This window comes from Mustela lutreola, chromosome 7 (assembly GCF_030435805.1).
Source record: "Mustela lutreola isolate mMusLut2 chromosome 7, mMusLut2.pri, whole genome shotgun sequence".
Taxonomy (NCBI): Eukaryota; Metazoa; Chordata; class Mammalia; order Carnivora; family Mustelidae; genus Mustela; species Mustela lutreola.
This window is the reverse complement of record NC_081296.1, coordinates 88,357,846-88,377,501: the sequence shown is the minus strand read 5'-3', so window position 1 is coordinate 88,377,501 and position 19,656 is coordinate 88,357,846. Positions and strand designations below refer to the sequence as shown.

The following is a 19,656-nucleotide window of genomic DNA, read 5'->3' as shown; positions in this document are numbered from 1 at the left end:
AATCCTAGAACTGTTAAATTTCCAATATTACAAATTATCATTTTGACTATATTGTCATGATCCTTGACTGAGACAGGTATTTCAAAATAATTTTCCAAAACTGATAGGTCAAGAAGGCAAAAAGAGAGATAAATGGGATGCTTACAACAAAATAGAGCAAAATCACACTATATCTGGGCTTCTATTAGGAAAATAAACATATTCACCTAGAATGATTATACTGAAGAATATGAATTCAAACTTCTACATTAAATAAGGCACAAATAAAAAGGCAATTTAAAAAGTAACGAAAATATTCATCCTTACAAAATATTCACAAAATTACTGAATGACATAGGCATCCTAAGTTCTCAATGATGTCAAATTCATTATCTTAAAAAAATACATATTTTAAAAAGCAAAAACAAACATTTTTATAAACATCACTTACTATGAGTTAAACTTACCTTTTTATCTTCTTTTACTTTGTGGGTTTTCTTCTTCATTTTCTTATCATCTAACTCCTGGTCTGAGGTGATTGCAGGATTATCAATACCACCTTTCCAAGTTTCAACAGGAGAAAGAAGCGGATCTTCTTCACTTCCACGATGTCTTCCTTTTCTTTTTGTTTTAGAAGTGGTGAAAGCCTCATCATCACTCGCATCTGAATGTGTTCTTCTATAGTATGACTTGGCTTTACTAAACAGGGTTTTAGATTTGTATTTGTATTTTGAAGGCCGCCTTTCTCCATGACTTTTTGATGTTCTATCAGAAAATCCATTTTCTTCATCTCCTTGGGTGTTATTTACAAAGGAGTTTCGAATTTTAATAATGCGAGTCTGACTATCATCCGGGACAACATATATCTCTTCAGAATAGCCCTTCTGTTTGAAAATTGTGTCAATGGGTTCCGCATAGTTATCTGAAGGATCCATATCTTCAGGATGTGCCAAAGGCACCCGGGAAGTCTGTTTCCTTGGATTTTTACCAATACCAGCTTCAATTGTTTTTACAAGGTTTGGATCCAGTTTTTTCACATTTGTCTTAGGTACAACTGGTTTAGGTTTAATAGGTGGAGGCACTTTATGGTTGCGTTCATGGTCATGACAATTTGGGGTGCTATGAATAGGATATTCATTTCCTTCTAAATCTAATCTGTATCTAGAACGGTCACTAGGTGTTGGAAGCAACTGTACATCATCTCCAATTGGGCTATAAGGAGGCGGTGCTTCTGTATCATCATCTGAATCAGGATAGTTGTTATATGGAAAACAGTCTCTGGGAGATGGTAGAAAAACATCCTCACTTTGATGGGTTGACTCCCTTGTATTATCAGATAAATAGGAATTTTCTATCATATTTTTTTTCTCTAGAACATCACTGAAAAACAGTGTAAAGACCTCAGTTTGTCGATGATACTGAGATAAAGAATACAGTGCAGTAAATTTAGCAGAGATCTCAGTTGCAATGTGTTCTCCTTCAGTCATTAGTTCCTTGATCGCCTCATTTTCAAAAAAGTCTGCTTGGCTGTCAGTAACTGCCACCAGCTGTACAGGAATGGTGTCCTGAACTTCTGACAGAAATGCTCGAAGCATTCCCATTGACGCTTTCCGTTTGGCAGAATAAACTAATATATACCCATGAACCAGTTCATCTTTCCTTACTCCAATTGAAGAATGGTATGATAATATTGTGATCTGTATTCGCCTCCTTTTTTCACCAATGATTTTATCAAGCATTAGGGAATTATTTTGTCCAGCTTGAGCAGCACTACAAGAATGAGAATCAAGGAAGGGTGAAAGAATAAGATCCACACTAAAGGGATCACCACACATGGCACACATGACAATTCTCAGGTCGGCTTCTGATACATCCTTACTGGTTGGAACTGGGCTCACGACATCTAAATTATGCTTTACTGATTCTAATACTCCTCTGAGAGCTTGCTTTATTTGGGTTTCATTAAATTTACGAGGATATGTACCAGGAGGTACATCGACAAAAGGGCATTGTAACTTGTTTGCCAACTGTTGCCCTTGGTGCCTGAGAATTGGTAGATTCTTACTCATAGAATCTCTCTGATTAGCCAGAATTAAGGTAAATGGAAGATTAGCCATATACTTATCTTTTCTGATTTGAGAAGCTTCAGTTCTTATTTTTCCAATAAATTCCCCAATAAAATTCAGTGACTCAATGGAATTAAATACACAGAAGCACCCATGTGGTTTAAAGGCGGCAGTCCACAACTGACTTAAGAAGTAAGGCGACTTGGCATCAACTGGCCGAAGATCAAGTTCATAAATTTTTCCATCTAAGGCATACTCATCATCAGTAGATTGTGTTCTTATCTCATTTGCTAGTTCTTGAGCAAGGCCATCCTTCCCTAAAATGAAAAGGTTAACTTTATCTATACTGGTACTATCATGATATAACCGTAAGCGGCCATGATCCAACTGTGAAAGACTACTAGCAAGTAACTGCTCCACTTTAATGTCTGTACAATTTTGGCCACTAAGACAGGTTTCTTTAGTGGGATGATAAACAAACCCTATGTGCTTAAGTAGAAGAGATTCCCTATCGGGTGCAAGTTTCTGTAAAGCTTTATATCTAGGTTCTTCACTCAAAACTGTATGAATTTCACTCATTTTATCTGAACTAGGTGTTGCATTAAGATCTAAATCATAAAAAAGTTCAGAGTGCTCAAAAAGCATTTCCTGAAACTCTTCTTTGGCTTTTTCAACTATTTCTCGCTGATGCCTACCATACACCTCTTTGCTATCAGCCTCAGTGATATATTTGAAGGCTTCATCCTCCATAACAAAGCACATAACTTCTTCCCACGGTTGCCCAGGTGAAATGAACTGAATTTTTTCCAGAGTTTTTTTGAATTTTTCCTTCATTTCTACCCTTCTTTTCTCTGATATCAGATGCTGTACATGGTTCTGATAAACTTTTTCAGCTTCTAAAGTGCTCAGGAGGTCAAATGGAATTCGTCTATCATTAATTTTATCTATGTGGTCAGTTTCATCCCAGGGTGTTTTTTCTAGCACCACAAAACATAACTGAAAATCTGCTCTCTTTTCCATTAACTTCAAAGCTTCTGACCAATTCAAATGTTCAATCTCTTCTAGGTTTGGCAAAAGAGTGTTAAAAGCTCTTGGTAGAGTATTTATATATTCTTCTCTCCTTTTTCTTATATGTTCCTGTTTAAGTTGTTCTATATGTTTTGAAAATGTATTTCTGGCCTTTCTTGTTCCCTCTAAGTTGATGTATTCTTCATAATCAGGATGATTTTTTAATTTATTACTAACAGTTTTCCAAGTTGCATGATAATCTCTCACAGTCTGCACAAGTTTTTCAAACTTATCTGTTGCTGTGACAACAAGTTGTCGCTGTGTTTTATAAGCATCCAGATAGGGAATAATTTTAGGCTTGCCACGAGTTTTATCCAACATTTGTACCAGTGCAGTAAAACATGTCTCAATGTTGACATTAAATCGTGCTGATGTTTCCACTACAAGAAGGTTCTTTTTGTTTGAAGCAAAAGCCTGAACTTCTCTAAGATAATGATCCACACATTCATCACATTTAGTTGCTGCTATTATTATAGGCTTTTTTGATTTTGATAGTTGGACAAAAAGATTATTCACAAATTTAAGTTGATCATCAAACTTCCTATTGCATCCCTGGCTCACATCAATGCACAGTAAAAATCCATCTACATTGAGCTTCCCTTCAGGCATTTGCTTCTGTTCAAAGTCTTGCTCCAAGCCCAGCTGATCAGTGCAAATGTACATTAGTTTCTCTGCTGACTGCAATTTAGAGGCAGCTGCACGTTTTATATATGGTTGCAAATTCGTACTCCGATGAGGCAAGAAAGTCTGGTCATCAATGAACTCTGTTTGTTCAATGACATGAATTTTGCATTCTATTCCATCTTCACCATTTTGTGTTATGTCACCCCAGTATAAAAAGTGATCATTGTTTACCACTCGTCCTCCAAAGTCAATGGTGCTAAGCACAGAAGTATGTTCTGGGTAATATTCATCTGCTTTTGAGCGTACAAATCTATTGCACAAACAAGACTTCCCAACTCCACAGTTACCTTTATCTTTTTCAGTCCCAGAGAGTCCAACTACACTGATAGTATAGGATGGGGGGCGAGGTTCTTTGTTTTTTGCCATCATAACTCTCTTCTCATGTCTCTACATTCATAAAGATAACCAGATATACTTCTCATTCTGAAAATAAAATCCTCTCAAAATACAGATCCCAAAGTTCAGAACTATATTTGGTTCTTTGTATTTCCCTCATTTCTGTGCAGAAAGGTCTTCAAAATCATATGGATCATCTTCCTAGAAAGAGAAAAAGGAAAAACTTTAACCATGAAATTACACATTACATCATATACACACGAAATATATTTATAACAAATAACTATGGACATTAACAATAAATATTACATGTATTTTTGGAAGCCACCATAAAGACTGTTTATGATTTATTGCTTTAAATGCAAGATGACTTCAAAATTTAAGACAAATCTAACAATTAAAATAACTACACACATAATTTAAGGTAATGTCTCAAGAAATTTAAAATAAGCCCCTAATAACCAAATGTGCATTTTATTTTACCTCTGCTCCTTCCTTTAAGTTTGAAGAAATAACTAGTCTTTTCCCCTTCCTCAATTTTCTTGCCTTCTGTGACTACATTATACTTGTTGATAATTAAATGTATCAGTTGCCATTAACAACTCCCTTACAACTTTCAAAAACAACCTATTACATCGTTCCTCAAAACTTGTTCCCTAAAATGGAATCTCATATAAATTTAGGAAGATTTTACAATTATGTAAAATTTTTCACAAAGTTTAACACACTCCTGTGAAATCTATCAAATTTTATGCCCCAAAACGAATTCAGAACATTCAAATACTTCAATAGGAAAACTGAAATGGACAGTTAATACAAATACTGAAAGCATTTAACTAGACCAATGTTTCTCAAACTATCAAGGTGAAGGATCAATTTTTATTTCATATCTGCGAGTCCAATTCTGTAAAATCCAAAGTGAACCTTTTTCAAAAATCCAAACCCTAATAAGATTCAAGAGACATAAAATTACTGTCCAACTACTTCTAAATGTTCTTGATTTCTATATTCATTTCCTGTCAGAATAGTTATAAAAAGCTCATGGATAACATTTTGAGTAGAACCAAGCTGAAGAATTTTGAGATTGTCTACTTGAGACAATCGTTTATAATTATTTGACATACCAGCAACATGAAACAACCCTAAGAATTGAATGTAATTTAATTTACGTTATTTACGTGAAAGCAGTCAGTCAGTCTTTTATATAAGTTTTATTTGCAGATTCTTCATACTTTTGAAGTTGAATTAAAAGTAATATATCATTTCTCCCACGCCAAAGTTTCACAAGACAGGGAAAATATCCAGTTGTATACATCAACATACATGAAAATTATCTTCAATCCAGACAAAATAAAGAACACAGGGAAAAAAAGAAAGGAACCATCACTTGCCCCCAAATACCTGGCTTCTACATTGACCTCAACTGCAAGTAAATAAGTAAACAGCTATTGGTATGAAGTAAACATCTATTCAAATTATACTATACATTTACTATACTACTATTAATGATTAAAAAAACTATTAGAATTTAAAATTATGACTAATAGTTTTGGTAAAACAATGTTAAAAGTTAAAATTTCAGATTTACTTTTGTACTTCTGAAGTGTATTCTATTAGCTTCAACTACAAATATTAGTATCTGCCATATGATATACAAGCAAAGCATTTATTAGATTCACTTTCATGATAAAATAATCCTGTGTTGAAGGAGCAACACAAGAAGTAGAAAACCACAAATACAACTGATTTAAATCTATTATTTATGAGTTTATGAAAACAGCAAAACCGAAACTGCTTTGAGTCATAGCATCCCCACCTATAAAATGGGGTTGTGCTATCTATACAAATTTAAGAATGAAATCATTTTTTAAAATAAGTGCCTAGCAAACAAAAGAAGTTTAATAAGTAATGTATCAGTCTGATTCTTGGAATCCGTGAAGCTGTCAAAAGATTTTTTGTAAAAAATTACATGATCAGATTGCAACTTTAAAATATCTACCTGGCAGCAGTATATACAATAATTAGAAGTAAAAGAAATTAGGGGAGTCCCATCCAATCCTGATAACTCTTTTTCATTAGTGGAACTTCTAAAAAATATTCATCTGGTTAAATTGGGTACTTGCACCTAGCACCAGTTTCTTTACCTAACCTACATAAAAAAATATTTGTATTTACTGATAAGAAAACAAAAGGGAATGAACTGGATAACAAAGTTATATACAACGATAAAAAGGTAAAACAAAATTCACAAAAACAGCATGATTCTATAACAATTGAGAAAAAAATGGAAAACACACAAAGGAAAATACAAGGCCTACCCTCCTTCTTACTAGAAAAGCAGAAAACTGCAGACAGTACACTTTAAGATGTACATCAAAAGAAAACATACCTAGTGGTTACTCTGGGGAATTTTCATGTTAAATAGTATATACACTAGTACTACATGCAGCTCTTTATTAAACAAAAATCTGTTCTAAAACTAAGAGCAATTCAAAGACAAGTAAGACTGTTCCCTGCCTTCTAGTTTAAGAGACACAAATAGAAAGGTTAACAGTACAAAGTCACATGAACCTAAGTATTATAGAAAATTCTCAACTACAAACCTAATCCCTTGCCTTAAGTCACTTTATTCATTTCTCATATGCTTATTCCAAACACATTAAAAGAAACATTCCTGCTCTCCTACAGCATATACCTCAGAATACTGAGAATACAGAATACTTTCTACTTTAAGTTATAGAGTGTAAGCAGAAATAAAAACACTCTTAACATAAAATGTATTTTTAAAGCTACAGGAAGAAAAGGGCCTTAAAATTAAATGGAGATGAGTGGAGCATGAAGTTACCACCCTTTTGGGGAGGCTTTATATCTAATGAGAATAAAATTATTATATGGAGGATAAATTTTAATATTGGGGTTTCAACACACATCCTAATAAATTTGATAGTGGCAGGCTCTGAATCATGAATATTAAAGTTTAAATTAAAAATGAGGTAGCTTTGTGTGACATTTATGGTTTTCACCCCAAATTCACGGTAAACTACCAATTAGACACTGAAGAACATCCATGTTCTTCCAGGAAGGCTACCTGGTTACTCTGAAGTCAGCTCCAGAGCTTATGTCATGAGTCACTACAAAGTGATTTTCAAACGGTGGTGGAAAATTCTTTCACTTACATGTAGTAAAAAATATTGGACAAATAAGCGCTCTCTCCCTCCAACTCAATCATCAAAAGCAGTACATGCTTTATCTGATTTACAGGGTTTACTTAACTCAAAAGATCTTTTAAAATGTTTTTCCAAAAGCTTTAATATTTAAAAAATGTTTTCAGAGTTTAAAAAGTTTGAGAAACCAGAAGACTAGGAAAAAAACTGCTATAACCCGCCCTCAAAAACATTTTGCTATCTGTTTGGGAGAGTATGGTGTTACCACCTCATGAGAGAAAGATAGCATTCATGAATTTGGCTGTAACAGGATACAAGGGCATTTAATTTCAGCCACCTGGATAGTTTACACATACATGAATTTTCTACTGGCCCTCAACATCCAGGTCAAAATTACTATCCATTAAGTAACTAAGGTGGTTTTTCTTCTGCACTGATTAAAAAAAAAAGAATAAAAGAATCCCCTGTTTTTTGTGTGTGCTCCTAGTAATAAACTAATAGCTGATATCTGTATGCAGGCTATTCAATTTAATCTGAAAATTCCTTTCAAATGTTTAATGATAATATTTGATTATGTTGATCCATACAACTTCCCGATTTTTTTTTTAACATTTTATTTATTTGACAGACAGAGATCACAAGTAGGCAGAGAGGCAGGCAGAGAGAGAGGAGGCAGCAGGTTCCCTGCCGAGCAGAGAGCCTGATGTGGGGCTCAATCCCAGGACCCTGGGATCATGACCTGAGCCGAAGGCAGAGGTTTTAACCCACTGAGCCACCCAGGTGCCCCCAACTGCCCGATTTTTGATGTGACTTTACTTTCATATAACTCGTTCTCATTTTCTCCTATCTTTACCCTGAAGAAACCATGACAAAAGTAGCAATCATCGACTCAAAGCTATCCAGTTAAAAGGAGTCTCTGGATGACCAATCTTTATTCTCTTAAGCAAAGTACTGCTTTTCAGCAGTTTGCAATGCAGTTGTTTGGGTTTTTTTTTTTAAAGATTTATTTGAGAGAGAGAGAGAGAGAGAGAGAGAAGGGAGGGGTGTCAGACTCCCACTAAGCAGAGAGCCTGATGTGGGGCTCGATCCCAGGACCTGAGCGGAAGGCTGGCTTTCAACCAGCTGAGCCACCCAGGTGCCCCAGCAATGCAGTTTCTTTCTCATTCTACCTTTAAGTTCATTTTACAACCCTTTCAAGGAAATGTTTAGATTAAGTACCTTCCCAGAAATTAACAACAATGTATAATTTGAGTAGAACTATAGCTGATGAGAGAGATGGAGGGATACACCAACTATCTGCCTGATATTGTTGAGTGGTCCCTAAAACTGTCTTAAAAATGAAGCCATCTATACGACGGAATTTTCTAAGATACGTGATAGCCATTCAAACACAACATACTACCTCTGATGGAGTTGTAATAACATCAAGTGCTTTCTGCAAGAAAATTTTTTAAGTCCTACAGGGAACCTAGGAAAAATCAATTCTTAGTGATTCTGGACTTAAACCAAAATTCGTTTTGTACCTTCTCACAAAGTTTGTGTTCATAAATATAAGGTGGAATTTAAACATTATTTTATACTTTTAAATTATTATACTTTGTCAGGAAATTCCCTTTGGTCCTATCTTCAAAATATATTGAGAATTTATTACTTCTCATTACATTTATTGCTCTATTTTTTTACCCCATCCACCAACATATCTGGCCCCAGATTATTCCAAAGACTAGTTTCCCTGATTCCATTCCTGCTCCTCTTCCCATCTATTACTACCAGAGTAGCCAGAATTTCCTTTAAAACATTAAGTCATAGCTTCCCATTCTTAGGCCCCAAACCCTCCAGAGACTCCTAAACGTCAAAGTCAAATCCTTTCTGTGGGATACTATAAGATCTACCTTCTCCAATCTTGTCTTGCTCTCTGACCTACTCTCATATATTCTCCCATTCTCATTCTGCTCCAGTCACATAGAGGAACACTGTTCCTCAGCATCTCTGCTTTTACACTTGCTTTTCCCGAAAACCCCCCAAATCCTCCTTGCCTCTTAACTCCTAAGTTACTATACAACTTATTTATTACTTGTCATTAACTCTTTCCCTCTCCCCACCCCAGACCATACTTAATAAAGATCCACAAAGGCTCAAATCTTTATTTCATCAATGTATTCCAAAAGCCTCCAACAGTGCTTCCCATGTATTAGCTACTCAATAAATTCATGAAATCTTAATAAATGTTCAAATCACAATGTTGTTAATTCTTTGGCCAAAAAAAAAAAAAAAAAAAAGAGGAAATCACATGATGTTTACTAAATAAGCTCTGTAACGTATTAATCTAAAAGTTTTCTAAATCTATTAATGGAAGGGAGCCTGGGTGACTCAGTCAGCTTATCGTACTGGTTTCAGCTCAGGTAGTGATTTCAGTTTAGTGAGATCTAGCCCTGAGTCAGGCTCTGTGCTCAGCACGGAGTATGCTTAAGGTTCTCTCGCTCCCTCTTCTTCTGCCTCTGTCCCTCTCCTTACCCCCACCACGCCATTCTCACTAAAATAAATCAATAGATAAATAGATAGATAGCTTTAATGGAGTAAGTGCACATGGATTTCAAGGTCATTACAAGTCAAAAATTAAGCCACCAAAATGAAGACTATGATCTATATCTATAATATCTTCAGTCAGAATAACCACCTAGTTTTTCAAAAATATTTTTTAGAATCACAATTATAAGAAATTATACATTCCATCTTCTTTAGGCCAAATATAATATCCCTTATATAAACAAATATTTGAGAAAAGACAGTTCCAAGCCCTAAGACTATCATATATTTCACAATGTCAGACAATCTAGACTAGCTTAATAAAAGTAGCAACTGAATTACTAAAGATGAATACGGCACAATACCGATATAGCACTACTTTTCTTAACACTGCTCATTCTCAGTAACAAATTTATCAATGCCATGAAAAATCACAAGGGGAAAGCCATTTTAACATACAAGATAACTAAAAACAATGTGATACCTGTAGAAAAGTCAGTTATATTCCATAATAATGTCTTTGACCAAGTTTTCTACCACATAAGCACATAATCTTAAGGCTGAATGGAATGCTAAAGACATCATTCATATGAACTGCTCTTTACACAAAACTATAACCAAGTTAATGAAAAAAAAATCTATTAAAAATTTCAACAACTTACACAGCAACTAAATAACCTGGAAGCATATCTTGGTAGGATTCAGAATTAAACTATGTTAGGATGGAAATTTTATTCTGGTTTTTTTGGTTGTAGTTGTTGTTATTTATTTTTAACCATATTCCCAACACCCTAAACAGCACCTGACACACAGCAGGTACTCATATATTTTCTTACTGATGAATACATGGGTCAATCTCCAGACTCAGATCCTAAACCACTAAGCAATCCTGAAGTCGTATTTATAGTCAAAATTAACAAAAATTACAACCATGTTATGGGCCCAAACACTATTAGTATAGCAATATATTCTAAAATAAAAAGTCTCCAGTTTTTTTCAAGAGTCCGCTTGTTAAGACAGATTAGGTAGCCCTGAAGGCTCACTGGAAATACTTCCAGGAGGGTCCAAGGAGGCAGTACTTTGGGAGCAGTGAAGTCCTACTCAACAAAGACAATTCTGCTTTTATTCATTTTTATCTTTTGATATTTCAAGTACTTCTTGTTTGAAAAAAAGTTTCACTTCATTAAATATCTTTGAAAACCAATGACCTAAACTATTTCCAAACCGATTAACTACCCTATTATTTAATCAACAGTTTCCTCTAACAACACGTTATGTCCAACGCCTTGGTATGAAGTTATTCTAAACTCCTTCTAGACCATATCCTCATTCTGTGGTGAAAACAGAAGAAACAAAGGTCATTTCATTTATATCAACCTCTGTGAACAATCCAGTAAGTATTTACTGTGCCTATCTCAGCTTTATGTCAGAGGTTTCAAGGGTACAAAGGTATATAGTATAGGGAAGTCCACTAAGCTAGTGCTATGAATATTCACCTCCCTTCCAGATTCTGAGGTATTCTCACCGGAGAACAGAGAAGTGAGGGAAAGGTCATGATTTTGACATACAAGATTATAATGCTATAACAACGGAAAATCATTATTTTCATTATACAAAATACGATAGATAAGTCTTAACAATTTTCTTACTGATGGCAACACTAAGGTTAAATAAGAATCTCAGGAAGACATATAGACTAAAAAGAAGGTATAGATATGCAGGGGAAAAAAGGCTCAAAACCACTTTCCCCACAATTTTAAAAGAAACTTTATGGTACCATAGCTGAGAAGACAAAGGTGATGTGCCATAACATGGAACTGATAAATGCAACAGGAATTCCAAAACATGAAAGATCAGTGTAAGCTGGGACAGATGAGGTTTGGAAAACTGGCCAGACAGTATATATTTTAGGCTTTATATACCACATAGTGTCTGTCAGTAACAATTCAAGTCTGCTGTCACAGCACAAAAACAGCCATAAAAAATTCTTAAATGAATGACCATGGTTGTTGTCTATGAACACAAATTTGAATTTTCATATATTTTAATGAACCACAAAACATTATTCTTTCAATTGTATCCTCAACCATTTCAAAACGTAAAAAGCCATTATACAGAAACAGGACAGAAGGCCAATCTGATCCAAGGGCCATAACTGCAGACCCCTGGAATAGATTAAGTAATAGTGAGGAGAAAGGATTTGAACCAACTTTGAAAAATAAACTGGATTTGGGGCTCCTGGGTGGCTCAGTGGGTTAAACATCTGCCTTCAGCTCAGGTCATGATCTCAGAGTCCTGGGATAGCCTGCTTTCCCCCCTCTCTGCTTGCTGCTCTGCCTTCTTGTGATTGCTGGCTCTCTGTCAAATAAATAAATCTTAAAAAGAAAGAAAGAAGGATAAATAAACTGGATTTGAATCTTAGAAAGAAGTCATTCCAGGTGTGTGACTAGGGTGGAGTGGCTGAGCACAGCTGCCATGCTGAAAAGCAAACTTATTTTGTTTCTGAAGATATAAAGTACGACTATAGAAGGTCTTCAAGGACAAGCAGGTGTTAGACCTTATAATAAGCAATAAGAAATCATTATAAGCTAGAAATGGAATACAAAATTAATTTGCTGAGGCACAAAGCCCAAAAGATGGACAAATCCTGGAGGCTTGAAAGTACCTCAACTACCAAAGAATTCGAAAGAACAATCCAAGAAAAAGAATTTGATGACTGGCTGCTAATTTTAAGAAATAAAGACAAATGAGTCAGTGTTTCTTAACAAAAAACTGATCAGTTTCAGCAACAGATGGTGGTGTCACTTGAGTTTCAGGTGACAGTATTTCTAAAGAAAAATGAAAATACAGAAATTAAATAAGGCAACATTAGAATTAATAACATAAATCTCAAGATCATAAATGTAAGAAAAATCATTTAAGAGCGTATTTAATTCAATACTCTTATAAGAAACACCTAGTTATTAGTTAATAAAGAAATCTGGATCTTTCAATCCCCCAGATCATAGAAATGTTAATTTTCCACTAGTTCTCTAAACAGTCAACCAAAATAAAAATATAAGTAAATAAAAAGAGTTAATATTTGGCTCTGAAAAAAATAAGTATAGAAAGAAACAAATTTTTGGACCAGGAAGAATACATCATCAACAGGAAGAAAATGAACAAACTATAAAATAATCAACGTACAAGTTTTTGCAAGGTTCCTTGTAATGCCAAACACAGCAAAGATAAAGAGTAACACAAAAGCTATTTCCCCAACACTTCTATTAACCTTGTGTTAAAAACTTTCCCCTAAGCATTTCACTCAAAAGGTACAGATGCTTTTAAATTTTTACTTTATATTTTCCCCTCATCAGCCAATCTATCTTCACTTCCCTGTGCTTTTGGTCCACAGTGTCCTTAACTTGTCTTTTTTCTCACTCATCCCCATCTTCCCCAAATTCTAAATCTTATTTCCTTTATCTAAATTCCTTTACATCAATTTTAAAAATCATTATGCCCTGCCTTCTATATGGCTCTTCTACTCTATCTTGAACTGGCATCTAACCATTCCTAAATTGTCAAGCTTTCTCCCCACCAAAGCTGTAAGCTCTTCTAAGGGAGTAGTATCTTATACTTCTTTGTATTATTCACAATGCCCTAGCTGCTCAATAAAATAACGTGTAGGAACAAAACAGTTAAACCTAGTATGAAGCTAGAAAAATGAAAATTCACTTTTACCACTAACTCTTCATGATGAAAAAAACTTGAGAATCTAACCAGATGATACATAGGTCATATTTTAAACCTAAAATTATGAAGTTCTGTAACTCTTATTCCCAAGTAATAGTTCTAAGGAGTCAAAAAGAAAAAAGACATGACCAAACATTAACAATCTATTTTTACTGCAAATCTAAGGTATTGTAGAGTTAACCTCCAGAAAGACCAACCTTGTTTACCATCCCTCTTATATTCAAACTCCTATTTGCAGTTAATACATCCATATTCAAATGATTATTCTGTAAATGATTCCCTAAGAGCATCTTAGATAATAGTTCTCTTTTCTGCATTTCTTAGTACTTGTATGTAAATATTTACTCCTTTTTAAAAATTTTTTTTAAAGATTTTATTTATTTACTTGACAGACAGAGATCACAAGTAGGCAGAGAAAGGGCGGGGACGATGGCAATCCCAGGACCCTGAGATCATGACCCGAGCAGAAAGCAGAGGCTTAACACACTGAGCCACCCAGGCTCGCCGATTTTTACTCCTTTATAGTTCCTCTTCAACTAAAGCTCAAGCTACACAATCTCTAATTTATCTTGGTATCCCCAAGGCAAGGCACACAGTAAATGCTAAATAAAGGTAATATGAATTAATGAATTAATGAATTAAAAAACACAGGCTTTAAGTTTCCTTTACATGCAGATTTCTTTCTACAAAGAAATTCTTAGATTTAAGTACAATACATTTAACAAACAAAAATAGTAACTGCTGGGTTTTCAGAGGAAGTCTCAAGCCATCCAGGAAAAATCCATAAGGGGTTCAAGTAACAGAGTTTTAAAACCAATTAAGTTAAAGTTCATGCTTAAAATCCTTCACACCGAACTATTTTTTAAAATTTCTAATACAGTTTTTCCTGGTTTGAGAAAATGATTAACTAAAGCCTTCATTTAAACAAATAAGGAGCTTGATTACTTAAGTCACCAAATGATGTGTCACTTTATCAAGGTTTCTTCACCATTTGTTATAGAAAACCAAGCTCCCCTGGTGTACTTTAAATGTATTTTATAAACATTTTTTAGGAACACAGATATTACTAAACAGAACACCATACAACACAGCACTTCTTGGGTAAATTACATTCTCTGCATAACTTCTTGGTGTGCAAAGAAAAAAATCATGGGTCTTACAGGTCTAGAACGAGTTTTAAAATAATTTGTATAGAAACTATAGTTTGAAACTTACTCTGTAGCCACCAGAAAGTTTTTATTATGCCATTTCATACTAAAAGGCAAAATTTACCTTAGGGCCTGCTAATGTTGAAAATACTTTAGTAGAATTCTGAGACAAAACTTTTCCTTCAGTATTAAAAAACTGAGTTACAAAACTATTTTCTAAGCTGTATCACAACTTCAATTCCAAAAAAGGAATGCAGAAACGATATTCTATTTCTTTAAAAAAATAAAACTTAACTTTCAAAGTCAAAATAATTTTCTCCAAAAAGTAAGTATACTAAATCTGCTTTTCAAACAGAAAAAAGTGTATGTGCATGGAGGGATTTCAAAGCATTTTGGAGATGTGACAGAATTTAAAATATGAATTTTGCAATACATTTTAAAAATTGCTACAGTAATTTAAATGGGGTGGGTGCTTAAAAATGACAGAGATACCAGACTTCTGTGACAAGTCTTTTTTACAGCAAAGTGTAACCCACCCATTCCCCAATGCTTTTATAACGAACATATACAAAGAATGGTTAAATAACACCACATGCTGAGGAGGGTTAAAAAAAATGTAGCCTGCACAGGACAACCAAATCAATTGTTATCTAGTCATCTGTGTCCTCTTGACTAAAGTCTGCTTTAAGTCAATCAGATCGATAGCGCAATAGCACCATTCTTGAGAGTTAAATACACAGCTATACCCAGCTTTTCAATCATGTATGTTTGTTCATACAGTGCTCTAAGGGCTATGAAAGTTTTTGGTGATCAACACTTAACACATCTCCTCTGCTCTACTACAGATATAGGAAATGGGAGTCAATCTGAAAGGATGGATGAAAAGGCCAAAAGTGAGAAAGAATTTAAAATGGAAACTGTCTGCAAACTTTCCAGATTACCTATATAGTATGTATATCTAAAACTATTCATTAAGAATAGTTTTATCAAGGGGAGCCTGGGTGGCTCAGCAGGTTAAGCCTCTGCCTTCGGCTCAGGTCATGGTCTCGGGGTCCTGGGATATAGCCCCACATCGGGCTCTCTGCTCAGTAGAAAGCCTGCTTACCCTCTGTCTCTTCCAGCCTCTCTGCCTACTTGTGCTCTCTCTGTCAAAAAAAAAAAAAAAAAAAAAGTTTATCATATTGAAGTCAAATAAACTGGAATTGACAATAAAACATCTCCAAAACACATTTTACTAACATATCTCAGTATTTTTCCAAATAGTTGTATCTGGATCAAATTTTTGCTACAAGAAACATTTTAGAAGATTTTGAGAAATACTTCCTGAAGTGAATCCAAGTGTATCGAATGCAAATAACTCCCCTGTCCCCATATACTTTGAAATTGGGTACTGGTTTTGGATGTTCAAAATGAAGACCGCAAACCCTTCCCTCCACATGCCCCGCCAACACCTGTAGAAAGCAGCAATGGCAAAGATCAGTAAATACAACGTACTCCACCGTTTTACACTTGACTCTTAAAAAAAAAAAAAAAAAGGGTAGTTTCTTAACTATAACAAAGAAAAAAGCAAATTTTCGTTAGGAGCTTAAAAATGGGTGTACACACAATCTGTATGCCTATTTTGGTCTAGGTCTAAAAACACTTAAAACTCCCATTTATTAAGCATGAGCCAAAACTGGATTTCTATCATATGGCGTAAGTATAAGCGTCTCCTTACAACTTTCCCGGAATTTTACCAAACACCCTAATAGTTTGCCTTTACTTCCGAGCACCTTTCGGCGCCAGCTACACCCACAGTCTCCACCTCACTTGCATTTCTAATAACGCTGTGGAGGGAGGGTGTGAAGGAGTGAGTATTTATGTGTGGATAAGTGCGCGCGCGCTCCCGCGCGATTCCCCACCCCCACCCCGATACTTTTCTTTAGTGGAAACAGAGGGAGAATTCTAGAGGTTATTCTCACAAAAACTCAGTATCAAAGCCTTAACCCAGCCGCAGTGAACTGGTAAGACTCCGCGTTTTCGTTGCGCAGTGCAACTTCTCACACCCTACCCCGAGCTTTCGCAGATGGGAAATTGGTGAAGAGAACCCAAGGAGAAGTGGGGGAGATCGGGAAAAAGTGGAAGGGCCGATCCCCTTGAAAGGCGCTTAAGTTTGCAACCAAGATTATGTTTCCGCGAATATGCGCCTACTCCCTCTCCCCTTCCAGGTGGAACTCGTTAACAGCAGCAACCCAGCCAACAGACACCGCCACCTTCCCTCCCCTCGTACCATCGGAGAGCAAGGCAAGTGAGGGCGGCGGGCGAGAGCGGACGCCTGGCGGGGCCGGCGCAATCCTCGGCCACCACCAGGCCTCCACCGACCCCGGCCGCGTCACCTGTGGAGAAAGCGCCCCCTCCCCCGGCCTCTCTGCCCTTCACGCCGACCGTACCCCCGCCCCCCGTGGCAGCCGCTCCCCGCTCGGCCTGCGAGGACAGAGCTCGGCGCCTGGCTCCCTTCCGTGCTTGCGGGGCCCCAGCGCCTTGAACTGGTTACAACCGGCGGCGGCTACCGAGCGGGGCAGCCGGTGGCGGGAGGGTCCCAGTCGGGGAGGGGGGGAGAGCGGACAGGCCCAGAAGAGCGGGGATCGCAAGGTCCTACCTAACACCGTCGGTCTCCTCCGTCTCCTCCTCAACGGCAGCGGCCCCGGCGGTGGCGGCGGCAGCGACATTCCTGGGGAGCGCTCCCGCCGCCGCCGCCTCCTCCTCCACTCTCTGCTCGCCTCTCTTCCCCGGCGCGCTCACCGAGCGCCGCGTCCCTTCAGCCACCTCCCCCCGCCCTCCCCAACACACACACGCCCCGAAACCTTAAGCCCTACAGCTCCCGCAGGCGGGTAACCCACCCTCCCACCCTCCCTCCCGCCACCAGCGGCGGCCCCGTCCCTCCCCCCTTCCCCTGTGCCCGCCGCCGCGCCGGGCTCAGTAATGGCGGCCACTCCGGCTCCCTCGCGCTGACGGATCTCTCTCCCTCTCTCCCGAACTTTACCTCAGCATCTCTCCCGGCGCGCACCGCCGGAACGCACGCGCGCGCGCGCAGCCACACACCCGGCCGGGGGCGGAGCGGCGGCGCAGCCTCGACGGGGCGCGCGCGAGCGCGCACCCGCGCACCCGCACCGCCCTCCCCACAATTCCCCGCCCCCGCCGCCCTCACCTCGCGGCGCCTCCCGCGCCGCGCGCCCGACTGGGCCCGCCCCTGCCCTCGTCTCCGGGGAGCCTGGGAAGGCGCGAGCGCTCGGGCCGGAGGGAGGGGAGCAAGCGCGGGGCCGCGTCCTCGCTCGCGTCCGGGCTCCCCCATTGGCTTCTCCCCTCCCCCTTCTTCCTCCGCCTCTCCCACCCATTGGTTCCCTCTCCTACTCTATTCCTTCTCACCTTTTCCCTTTTACCCATTGGCGTGGGTATTTTTCCTCAGCTTTCCCCTTTCTCCGTATTCTCCTCCGTCCCATCCTCCACGCTTTAGAAGCTGCAGACCATGCAGCCCTGAGCGCGGTCGTCTCCGAACCTTCCCTGCTTTCTCCCTTTCCTTCTGTTCCGGTTTCTGGCTGAAACTGAGAGCGAACCACAATACTGCAAAGGAACCTGATATTGTGTTAGCCGTTGCAAAACATCGTACGGGCACCGAAAAATTCTCGATAAATCCCCCTACGGTCTCAGAGCATTAAAGAATTCAAGGGAGAAAAAATATGCGCCCTAGCTTGTTCGCGGGGACATGCTCTCATGTCTGCTCCTACGTGTGCAGCCAGTTTTCCGCCTGGGGATCGCTCGCCAACTACAGACATCACCCGCCCCGGACCTGGTGCCATGCTCACCCAGAAGGCAAAACTCCATACGAGCTAGAATCCCTTTCTCCGCCCACACCGCACGGACTCAGACAGGCCCATGGTTTATTCCGTTCTTATGGAAGTTAAGCGAGATACCAAGATTTAGGGGCTTAGGGTGGCCCCAAAGACCCGGTTCACACCACTACCAGCCCAACCTTAGGAATCAGGCTTTTATTATCCTACCTTAAGTGTATTCAGTGTTTTTTGAGACATGGAAATGTTTCAAGTTTGGGGGTACACTGGGTTTTCGTTGTATTTCTCTTCCGAGCATTGGTATTGAAAGGTGAAGAAAAGATGGACGGTGGAAAAAAATACCTTTGTTTTTTACCATTGAAGAAACTGAAGTCTTGTGACTTTCCCAAGGTCATCAGAATCTGTCTCATAGAGAGGTCTTAAAATAGTTGCCAGTAGATAAAAGAATGAGCAGAAACATAAATCCACCCCAATTTGTTAAGTCTAAAAGAAGTAATTTGGGGGAGAACTTCTCTCTGGGGAAAGCTTTGTTTCCTATCTTGAAAACAGTTCATCATCAGTAAAGTTAATGTATGAAAAATCTTTTAAGTTCCAGTTACTCTTTATTTCTTATGTTACATAAGGTACTGAAGTTAGCCAAGTTTGCTTCTTTGTGTTATAATGATACAGCTACTGCCAACCAGAAGTACCTTTATGGTCTGCTGGTAAACTGGAAAAACAAAAACTGCCTTTTGGTAAAAATCAGAAAATATTTGTCAGTAAATCTATCACAATATTCCAGCACAAGTTTGTTCCACACTCCTCCCCCTCTACTGTTCACATTTCTCAAAGGTAAACTTAACAAAGTAGAAGAGACATGTTTAATTTCTCTATGTCTCTTACTCCTCCCTAATTTTAAAAAGGCATCACTGAAATCCCTTACTCCAGACACTTTCTTGCATCTGAATGGTACCAAGTAAGTTAAGTAGTTAAGGTCCTTAGGCACTTCTTTCTTTTAGTTACAAACCATAGGCAAGGAAAGATGCAAAAGAAAACTTGCGATGGAAGTAAATATAGAAAGGAAGGAAAAAGAGGAGAAGAAGAAATTGGGGAAAGAGAATGGAACTGTCGATGTGAGGTTCTAATG

At 38.0% G+C, this 19,656-nt stretch overlaps 2 protein-coding genes across 5 annotated transcripts in view; one reads left to right on the top strand and one right to left on the bottom strand.

Moving 5' to 3' along the window:
- Window positions 1-17,839, bottom strand: part of ARHGAP5 (Rho GTPase activating protein 5) — a 71,274-nt gene extending 53,435 nt beyond the window's left edge. For 3 of the 4 annotated variants that reach the window (XM_059181869.1, XM_059181870.1, XM_059181871.1), the window contains exons 1-2: window positions 17,342-17,480; window positions 447-4,334 (exon numbers count right to left, since the gene is read on the bottom strand). In XM_059181869.1, coding sequence (XP_059037852.1) covers window positions 447-4,166 — 3,720 coding nt within the window. In that variant the 5' untranslated portion in view covers window positions 4,167-4,334; window positions 17,342-17,480. Of the gene's footprint in view, window positions 1-446; window positions 4,335-17,341; window positions 17,481-17,725 lie in introns of those variants that run through there. The other variant, XM_059181868.1, reaches the window with a different exon arrangement.
- Window positions 11,098-17,577, top strand: LOC131837214 (collagen alpha-2(V) chain-like). Its single transcript, XM_059183421.1, has 3 exons — window positions 11,098-11,112; window positions 16,576-16,706; window positions 16,911-17,577. Exons 1-3 carry the CDS (start codon window positions 11,098-11,100, stop codon window positions 17,575-17,577), a joined length of 813 nt encoding a protein of 270 aa, XP_059039404.1.
- Window positions 17,840-19,656: the final 1,817 nt, after the last annotated feature.